The 10,511-nt window shown below is 42.3% G+C and overlaps 1 protein-coding gene across 2 annotated transcripts in view; it reads left to right on the top strand.

The window, feature by feature from the left end:
• Positions 1-10,123, top strand: part of ADGRF5 (adhesion G protein-coupled receptor F5) — a 46,190-nt gene extending 36,067 nt beyond the window's left edge. For both annotated transcript variants that reach the window (XM_009558439.2, XM_054063479.1), the window contains 6 exons: positions 356-535; positions 1,955-3,325; positions 4,358-4,399; positions 4,504-4,563; positions 7,878-7,962; positions 9,079-10,123. In XM_009558439.2, coding sequence (XP_009556734.2) covers positions 356-535; positions 1,955-3,325; positions 4,358-4,399; positions 4,504-4,563; positions 7,878-7,962; positions 9,079-9,158 — 1,818 coding nt within the window. In that variant the 3' untranslated portion in view covers positions 9,159-10,123. The remainder of the gene's footprint in view (positions 1-355; positions 536-1,954; positions 3,326-4,357; positions 4,400-4,503; positions 4,564-7,877; positions 7,963-9,078) is intronic.
• The last annotated feature ends 388 nt before the right edge of the window (positions 10,124-10,511 follow it).

The following is a 10,511-nucleotide window of genomic DNA, read 5'->3' on the forward strand; positions in this document are numbered from 1 at the left end:
CATCAAGTACTTATGATATTTATTTTAGCAAACGAGGCACAGCAAGATCCCAGGCAGAGGTACACCTACTCAATTAAGTGTTTTCTTAACCAGATTGTTCCTTCATATGATTTGGGCCTGGGCCTGCTTTTTTCTCCCCTGAAATTTCCAGGAGCAGTCTGTGAGTTAACACAGAGACCACTCTCAGTACGCCGCTAGGATGCCCTGTCCTGGAGGATCAGTGTTGAACACTACCAGCCTGTCGAGAACATCCCTGGGTCTCTTTAGTTTACTGGAACAGGGGTGGCTGCTGCGAAGGAGGATAAAGGTCCAGCCAAATTGCACCCACATGATGTACTCTTATCTTTTGTTTCAGTCCTTGGTCAACAGTCCTCAGGCAAAAGCAAACCTATCTGACTACCTTGCAGAGCTTAAGAAAATAACAGAAAATGAGCAAAGCACAATAAGCAGTTCTCCTGCAAACCTGGATGCAATTGTTACCATCCTGGATATGGTCTCCTCTATCCCAGCAGTTGCAGACAACCGCACTATTGAAGTAAGGTTTTGTTTTAAGTCTTACCTATATTTATCAAGCCCTTTGGCCCCTTTTGTCACAGAGGATGACACTCTCTTGGAAGAAATTTCACTGTTAGTTAAGGTCAGGAACAGGAAAGTATTAAAGGACTCAGACGAAATGACAGCAAAGATACAGAAACATTTTTGAAACGTCAGAATGATGAAGACAAAGAGCCTATGCACGAAAGAGAGACTGCTGTGTGCTTAGCAACTAGAAATCTTCTAGGGAGCCATAAATGTCTCTGGCATTCTAAGTGAGAGGAAAAGACAAGCAATAGTGGTTGAAAAATTGGAGATGACACAGCAACGTGCGCTTGCAGCTCAGGAAACCGATTGTATTCTGGGCTGCATAACAAGAAGCATGGTCAGGAGATCAGTGGAGGTGAGTCTTCCTCACTACTCTGCTTTTGTGAGACCCCACCTGGAGTACTGTGTCCAACTTTGGAGTCTGCATGGACAAGGAAGACATGGACCTGTTGGAGAGGGTCCAGGGGAGGGTCACAAAAACGGTCAGAGGGCTGGAACACATCTGCTGTGGGGAAGGGCTGAGAGAGTTGGGGCTGTTCAGCCTGGGGGAGAGAAGGCTCCAGGGAGACCTTATTGCAGCCTTTCAATACTTGAAGGTCGCTTATAAGAAAGAGAAAAACTTTTGTACCTGAGCCTGTAGTGACAGGACAAGAGGCAATGATTTCAAGCTGAAAGAGGGCAGATTTAGAATGGACATAAGGAAGAAATAATTCCTTGCAATTAGTATGGTGAGATATTGGACCAGACTGCCCAGAAAAGTTGTGGGTACCTCATCATTGGAATTGTTCAAGGCCAGGTTGGATGTCCCTGCCTATGGCATAGAGGTTTCCTAAGTTAACTTTAAAAGTCAAAACCATTATATAATTCTATGATTAAGAGCAGAAATAGAAAATAAAGGTTGAAATAAAGATAGGGATCGAGCAAGGAAAATCAATTAGATGTTACAACAAATGTAGAGCAAAATATACCTTAGAAGTACTTGGAAACCTTGTTTTTGTGGTACAGAGGAAAAGCACTGCTCTTCTCAGCAGAAAAGTGCAAAGTGATGTTCTGTAGCTGGAGAACTCTATGTGAGAGAAAGTGAGAAATCAAAGATAGCACAAAAGCTGAGGAGGAAGGGAAAGAATGCTGGAGAAGAAAGAATGCTGACTAATATGTGAAAAGAAGTCACGTGACTCCAATTGTGAAAGCCTTAACTTGAAAACAGAGCATGCAGAGAGTTAACAATTGATGGTTTCACGTGGATTGAGCAAAATAAGAAAAAGCTAAGCTTTATCAAAAGGTTATTCTAAGACCACAGAGTAATTACCATTAGAAACAACAATGATCTGTATGGGATTTCAGTAACAGCATTATTCTGTTGTTGTTCCAGAATTTCCTCTCCACAGTGGACTACATTGTTGCCGATTCCACAAGTAAAGCTTGGGAAGACCTGAATGAAAAGGAAATACTCAAAAGTTCTTTGTTACTGCATTCGGTAGAAAATTTTTCCTTGCACCTCCAACCTGTCAATAGTACAATTCCTACTGTCTCTACAAACAGCATTCAGCTACAAGGTATGGTTGTCACAGAAATAAACAACACAGGTTATAGTAAGAGCTTCAACAGTAAGGAAAACTTCACCGTTGATGTGCACATTGGTGAAACTGAAATTCAGACTCTAATGCAAAATTCAACCATTGTCAGTGTGATGTACTCAAAATTTGGACGTATTTTGCCCCAGAATGAGACCGAGCGTGTGAATGGCTTACTAATAACAACGACTGTGAGCAGCAACAGAAGCCAGAAGTTCGATGTTAATATGACCTTTTCAAAGATAGACGCATCTCTAGAGAAACCTCAGTGCGTCTTTTGGAACTTCACACTCGGTAAACAGAGAGGGGGCTGGGATACTCAGGGTTGCACAACATCAGAGGTAGGAAATCATGTAATTTGTTCCTGCAATCACTTGACGTCATTCTCCATTCTGATGTCACCTGATAAATCGTCCCAGCTAATTTCTGAAGATTACATTACCTACATCGGCCTGGCCATTTCAATCTTGAGCTTGGCAGCCTGTGTTATAATTGAATCCTTAGTCTGGAAATATGTGACAAACAACACAACCTCCTACATGCGCCACGTCTGTATACTCAACATAGCTACATCACTCCTGATTGCTGACGTTTGGTTCATCGTCACTGTCTCCATCAAAGACCAAAACCAACAGATGAGCAGAAGTGTCTGTTCCGTGGTCACCTTCTTCATCCATTTATTCTACTTATGTGTCTTTTTCTGGATGCTCAGCCTGGGCCTCATTCTTTTCTACCGACTGGTCTTCATCTTACATAACACAAGCAAGACCGCCCAGAAAGCAGTGGTGTTCTCTCTGGGATATGGGTGCCCCTTCGTCATTGCAGTCATTACCATCGCCGTCACGCTGCCGAGGAACAATTACACCAGGAGTGATGCCTGCTGGCTCAACTGGCAGGACAGCAAAGCTCTTTTAGCCTTCGTCATCCCTGCCTTGGTCATTGTGGCCACAAATTTATTCATCACTGCAGTTGTTATAATAAAAATACTGAGGCCAACTATTGGGGATCGGTCAGACAGGCAGGAGAGGAACGCTTTGTTTCAGATTGGCAAAAGCGTGGCCATTTTGACACCACTGTTAGGCCTCACCTGGGGATTTGGACTTGCCACCATCATCAAAAACAGCCATCGAGCCTTCCATATCCTCTTTGCGCTGCTCAATGGTTTGCAGGTGAGTTACGTGTCTGCACGGTTTTGTTTCCTCTATGACCACTTAAACGCGTAGTGATATTCTTGCAGTGCTGTTCTTAGAGGGGGAATGAAAACAATTTCGTAGGATCATTTGGTTGGGAAAGACGTTGGAGATCATTGGGAAAGCTCAGGGTTACCTCACACATCCTTATTCCCAAAGGGCTCTTTGGGACACCCATTCCAGGAACTCAGCAGTGTTTTGTTTTCTCAGCTGCCTTAACAGATGTGTCTTACAGATAAAGCTGAAACAGAGATAACTTCCAACTTTGCCGGTAGCTTTGAGGAGAACTTTATTCCCAAAGATCAGGAAAACAGCCCTGTTATGTTCAGCTGCAGCATATCTGGTCTCATTTACAGTGCATCTGGAGGCTCTTGTGAGTTCAAGGGATCTTTAAGGTCCCTTCCAACCCAAACCATTCTTTGATTCTATGATTCAAGTAATGGGGCAGTATAAACAACATGAAACTCACAAAGAACAGCTGACTAATACTAATAACAAAGAGAAGAATTGACCAAACTACACATGGTTGAGAGTTTTCAGTCGGTATGATTTTTTTTCAGCATATTTAGGTGGCCAGTAGGTTTCCCAACAATGGGATTTCTTAAGGACACAATAGTTATTTATACTCTGACTCTTAAGAATGGCTTCAAAATTGTATGCTTCAGACCGAGCTCTCTCGTCTTTTACATCGTGAGCCTGCGAGCTTATTAGGGGAGGACGAGCAGGGCACGTCTTCCATATGCAAGAGTCCCTTTTTCCAAACACGTTTCATGCTAGCTAACTATCTGTATCATGTTTGTAGACCAGATATATACAGATTTTGAGTAGGCAAGGCCTGGAGAACTCCTACCACATTATCAGCCAGTTCTGTGAGATGCAGTCAGAAAAAATGCCCTCTGTCAAAAAGTTCAGTGTTTAAATAATCATGATGGACAATATTTGAGAGAATTAGGCAGCACTGCAATTAAAAGGTTGGTGTCATCAAATGACATGTAATTATCTCTCTCCTAGGGATTATTCATTCTGGTGTTTGGGACTCTCTGGGACAAGAAGGTAAGAATTCAAGTTATTTCTTATATTATGCGAAAATTCTGTTGGAATTTGAACATAATTGCTGTATGTACTGATTTTTATTTATTTATTTTTTTAACAAATAGATACAAGAAGCCCTGCTGAAGAGGAATTCAATGTCCAAATGGAGTTCGCAGCAAACAAAGGTTAAATCCTTGATCTAAGACTGTATTTCAGAGTTACTGCTGAATAGTCGAACATTCTCTGAGTGTCTTTTGGGTCAATTGCACTGAATTATTTATTAAAAATTGTCAGAGAAAGAGAAGACACTAACAACATAAATGTAAATATGCCTCCTTTTATCAAAGTTCATTATTTCACCTGTAATTCATGAAAAATGGTAAGGAAGTTGGTGGACATTTACTCTAAATTCCACAAGAAATAAGCCACAAAACGTAACTGAAACTTTAAGTTAGAAAACAGACGATTTCAGTGACACCATTATTTATTCACAACTTGAGAGAAATGCAAAGAGAACTTCTTAGGGAATGTGTCCTTCAGCTGTGAGCAGGAAAGGATGGAGATATTGTGATTTGAACTCATGAAACAAAGAGGCAGGTTGGCCCCTGCTTGACGCTGGGGAGAGAAAAGTGTCTCTTTTGTCGAAATCACGCCTTTGTGTTGCAAAGAATCACATTTCTATGACCAAAAGGCAGAACATAAATGAATAATGTTCTGGAACCAAGTGTCCTGGATGCGCTTCTAGGAGAGACTTGAGTTCCATACCCAGCAAATTTCTGCATTTAGCTCAAAAGTGTCAGTGCCTAAAAAAAATAGAAATGAAGTTGCAAACAGAGATTGGATCCATAAGGAAGAACTGGAAGGCTTCTTTTTCATCCACAGAGACTTTCTCTGGCTCAGTGATTCTTACACTCCTCCCTGCATTGAAACACAGCTTGATTGGGCGTCTGGAAATGCCTCTGCACAGGACAGGCATTCACATTAAAGGCCATTAAGTGCTGTTAAACACCAAGGTCTTGCCTCAGCCTCCAGAAGCCCCTGTACCTCTGACAGCCAGAGGTGGAAAGAACAATCTTAAGATCTGCTCCTACAAGCCTACTTTGCTTTTGCAAAACTCTTTCCTAAGGCCTCTGCTATAGCCCATGTTGGATAAGAAGTGACTGGGCTCAAGGTCCCTTAAATCCAACCAAGTGCAAAGCTGCTTATGACATTAAGCAACCACTGCCCATCAGAGACTACGGGCAACAGTGTCTTAGTGTGAACAAAGGAGTAAAGACACTTTAACAATAGGGTTTGGCAAACTTCTAAAGCAGAGTTTTGGAGGCTGACCACACTGTGGTGGCTCAGTGACCCAGGATGTGTCTTAAAGCCTCAGGAGAGGGTCAAGAGCTGAGGCTTTGGACTGATATTCAGCTGACAAAGAGCTTTGCTGGCTGAAAACATGTTGTGGCTACAGAGTTCTTTGTTATCCTCTTTCCACTAATGCCAAAGGTGTGTTCTTCTCCACTTCTGCTTAAGAGGGACCGGGTTCCCAGACACAGAATATAGTAAAGTTTCAGCCACCAGGAATGAAATACTTCTGTCTGGTGTGGCTGTGTGAGGATGGATACCTCTGTGTATTCTAACACAGGAATACTTGTTTCAACTTACACTTCTGCGTTCCCCTTACAAAAGAAGCCACTCCAGGGTGGGTAAAGGTTTGAAGGCATCAGAACCAAACCACTGTCACTTGGAATGGAAAAAGAAAATGGCGATAAATACTACAGTCACTCTTATATGACAATAAAACTTAGTTTCATATTGGTATCTGAACAGGGTTCCTTTATAAAAGCTTATAGATGTACTGCTAAAGAACTGGGAAGCAGACATAAAAACCATCATAATCAAGACAGATGGGTACTTAGCCTCAAAAAATTAAGGAGTCCGCTAAGGCTGGACTGTCAGCACAGAAGAGCAGCACGGGCTCAAATCACTCCAGTTTCCAATAATCACAGAATGATGAAGTTGGAAATTACATCCAGAAATCATCTAGAACCACCCTACCTCTCAGATCATGGTCCATTAGAACTCAGGGCCATTTCCATTTGGGTTTTGCGTAGCTCCGAGGATGAAGGCTCCACAATCTCTCCGTGCAGCCTTTTCCTGTGTTTGACCACCCTCGCAGTGAAAAAGCTGGGGTTTTTTTTAAGTGGTATTTCTTGTATTTCTATTTGTTCCCACCTCCTCTTGCCCTTTCACTGGGCACAAACAAGAAAATTCTGGCTCTGTCTTCATTCCCATCACCTCTTATCTTTTCTTTGGGCACCAGTGAGAAAAGTCTGGCTCTGTCTTTACTCCTTTCCAGTCAGACAGCTCTCAGCATGTCCTGGTGCATGGGGGTTTTCCTCCCCAGAGACAGAAGGATTTCGCATTTCTCTTTGCTGGACTTCACAAGAGTCCTTTCATCTCATTTCTCCATCCTCTGGTTGAGGTCCATCTGAACAACAGATGACTCATCTGGTCTACCAGCCACTCCTTCCAGTTTTGTGTCATCTACAGGCTTGATGAGGTTGCACTTTTCCCATCATCTTTGTCCTTAATGAAGATGTTAAACAAGTGTCAGACCCAGTAGTGACCCCTCTGAGTGTCCACCCCAGCAATGTGCTGAAGGTCTGGGAGGAGGCAGCCTGTGATCAGCCACGCAGAGCAGTGCTGTAAGTTCTAAGTGCTGTGGAAGCTGCCCCAGGCACTGGGAACCGCAATATTTCCTTGGCAGTTCTACTGATAAGAAATAAATACAGTAAGCTCAAAGCCTTTGGTCAAACTTTAAAAATATGATTATTTTACCTCCTTCCTCCGCCACCTTATGATGTCAGTGACAATGCACAAAACTGCCTGATCACCTCTACCATGGCGTAACCTAATGAATGAAGAAGAACTGAACAGAAAATCACGTGGTTTTCATCCTTTTATTAAACATTGCTTTTGGAAGAATGCCATTAAATTCTCAAATCACTCCAGAACCAAATAGGAAACTGTATTTCAGCACCAAGAATACCTTCCTGCCTGCCTGCACTGTAAAGAGTTGTGTTCCATTGCCCTCTAGTGTGTCAAGTTAAATTTGCGTCGGATTATCTCAGGCTATTGGCCTTTAAAGACCACCCCCAAGCACATAAATCTTAGTTTTCTGGCTGTTTTAATGTATATAGTCCCTCGGACAAGGGACCAGGACTCTGTACTGTCTGATAAGACAGTCTGGAGCCTAAGCCATGTTCGCTGGGCAGCGGTTAGAGACAGGCTGTTCCTATTCTGTGGTTTCTTTTAAAGTTGATCCCCTTCATTGCCATCAGAACCATGCAAACGGGTCAACTTGATGTCTCACAAACACCTGACTTGCCTTTCTGTGGATTGCCTGCTTGCACTACTGAACAATATGTCATTGTAATCTTTCTCTCCCCCTTCAATATGTCTACAAAAAAAGTTCCAGACTTCTGACACAAAGCAATTTTCTATCTTACAGTCGTCCTCCCTGATCCTGGTGACACCAATGCTTGCTATGAGCTACCCATTTTCAAGAACCTTTAACAACTTATGTGGGAAAACAGGTATGTGACAAGAGATTTCTCCTACTGAAGCAGAAACAAGATTTTGCTTGCATTCGCAGTCTCAGGGTCTGCCTATCCTGGTATCTATCCATATATTTGGCTATCTATCCATCCATAGATGGTATTTCACCTTCTAGTACAAAGGAACTGCAATAAGTCATTGGAACCACCAGCATAATTGCTCATAACTGCTCATGATTGTAGCATAATGGTAGCAGCATAATTGTCTAATGCTAAAGCAAGTATTGGATGGTGACACATTTCACCAATTGTAAACCCCACTAACAGAGCTTTGGTTTGAGTTCAATGATGCCATAACATGGTGCCCTTCAGTTGATTTACTGTTCATGTACTTTTCACCACCTTGGAGTTGTGTCTTCAGAAGTTCTCTGGCAGTCTTTTAATAGATGTTACCATTTCAGTTATGACTTTATTTTGCAAGAAGCATCGCAGGAAAAACGAGTCGTTTCTTTCCTAACTGTGAAATCATTGCATCCAACTGTTGCTCAGAGAAGGTGGTGACATTTGGTGCAAATGGGATATGAAGGAGTTTAATGCAGGCAAGCAACTGCTTCTTTAGAGTCTGTTTATTAGTCAGATAATGGAACAAGAAGTTCATTCTGACTGCATTGCAGTAAGTTTACATGGGTGCACCAGCCAGATACAGAAGCTTCCCACCACAAATACGAGGCTTTCCCACAACTGCTTCCCCTGCTGCTACCACCCGAAACTCCCATGTTATTGTTCCTCTCTTCCACACTCTGCTCTTGAGCTCTGGGCACCTGAGTTTTGTGTTCACAAGAGGGAGGGAGCTGGGATTCATTGCAAAAGCATGTGTTCTAGATGTGTCCTCATGCTCAAGGAAGACCACAAAGTCCCTCCTCCTGTGTAAATTACTACCCTATGGCATGATCATAGGGTCAAGCTGATATATCCTGGCAGCGTAACCAAACACATTGACTTCTGTGATTGCTGATATTGCTGTAATCCAGCTAATATCACAGCTGCAGACCAAGTTAAAGCCACCTGGGTCATCAGGACAGGTCTAGCCGTCCTTTCTTTGCAGTTTCAGTATGCCCCATGCTATCTGTCTAACCTCTACGTTCTGTTTTGCAGGAAAATACAGAGTATCTTCCTCAGAGCCATCCAGCTCTTCCTCTGAAAACACTTCCAAGTCATATTCTTTGCTTAACTGAGGCACTGCAAATGCTGAATCACGTAACTCTGAAAGGACCTCTGCCCTTTCCAAGACGCATACAAAAAGCACCCGTGAGTCATCAAGAAGTGGACTACTTCACTTTAACTAAACTGTTCCTTGGTGCATTCTTCTGGAATAATTGTTTCTGGTTAACGTGTAAGGCTGGGAAGGACTGAGAGGAGGAACTTCACAGGTGCTGCCAAGCCCTGAAGAGATGGCAAAGTGTTTCAAACTTAGAAGGATTTGAAGGCCTTCAAGTGGAAAAGGCACTGGGAGTGAAAAATTCTCAGCCTTTAAGAAGGTGCTTAGCACTATGCAGTACTGAGCCATTCATTGCAGTGCTACACACAGCTGTCGTCCAGTGGTTTTAGTATTTCCCCTATCAATGATTCCAAAGGCCTGTGTAGATAGATACACAAGTACCTCGTAGTTTCTTTACTGCCTTTGTGTTAGGATCAGGAAAGTGCCCTGGTATGCCACACGGTATAGTGCTCTCCACTTTCTATTTAAGACTTTCTGGATCTAAAGGTTCATAACTGAGAAGGTCCATTTCAGATCTTCACTTTTGACTCAGATAAAATGAGGACCATGATGATTCCTGTGTGGTCTTCTTTCAGCTGGAACGTACTGAAAGCTCCGTGTGGCACTTGTATGAAGAAAAGGAATCTTTATATCCTTAACTCTAATTGTCCTTTCCGTGATATGTAATTGAGACAGAGATGGTTGCTGGCCTCTGCATTTATTTAATGCATGGTTAAGTATGCAAGGAGTCTTTTGTGTAAAGTCTGTATATTTAGGTCTCCTCTCAGAGGAGAATCACAGTTGGAGGTCTCTGCAGTGAATATAAAACATCATGTGTCAAGCAGGATGAAAGGTTTGTATAAATTATTGCTCTAATGTTGTGTTTGTGGAATCGATTGTTTCCAAGCCCGTGTACCTTTAAAGGCAGGACCCCTGTCTTAAGCAGAGTCCTGTGAGAGAGCCTGTAAAGTATTTATAGTGAGCAGAAATGTTGCAAAACTTAATGTAAAATATGATAGATGGAATTATGAAGATTTAGACTTGAAGGCAATATCAAATACTGCTGTCAGGTGGTGCAGTCCTATTTGTATTTTGGCAAATCAAGGCTAAGTTTACTAGTGGTGAACGTGTTCTCAGGACTTTGGGATGATCCAGGATGGGAAACTGTTGCCTACAGTTACAGATATGTGTGATGGTTTGGTATGGGCAAATAGTGATGACTGGAGACAATAAAAAAGCATCAATCAAATGTATTAGACATATTGAATGTAATTTCTTTTTGCTTGAAGATATAAATATAATACTAGAACTGGAGCAGAGTTCGAGATAA

This window comes from Cuculus canorus, chromosome 3, assembly GCF_017976375.1.
Source record: "Cuculus canorus isolate bCucCan1 chromosome 3, bCucCan1.pri, whole genome shotgun sequence".
In the NCBI taxonomy this organism is placed as follows: Eukaryota; Metazoa; Chordata; class Aves; order Cuculiformes; family Cuculidae; genus Cuculus; species Cuculus canorus.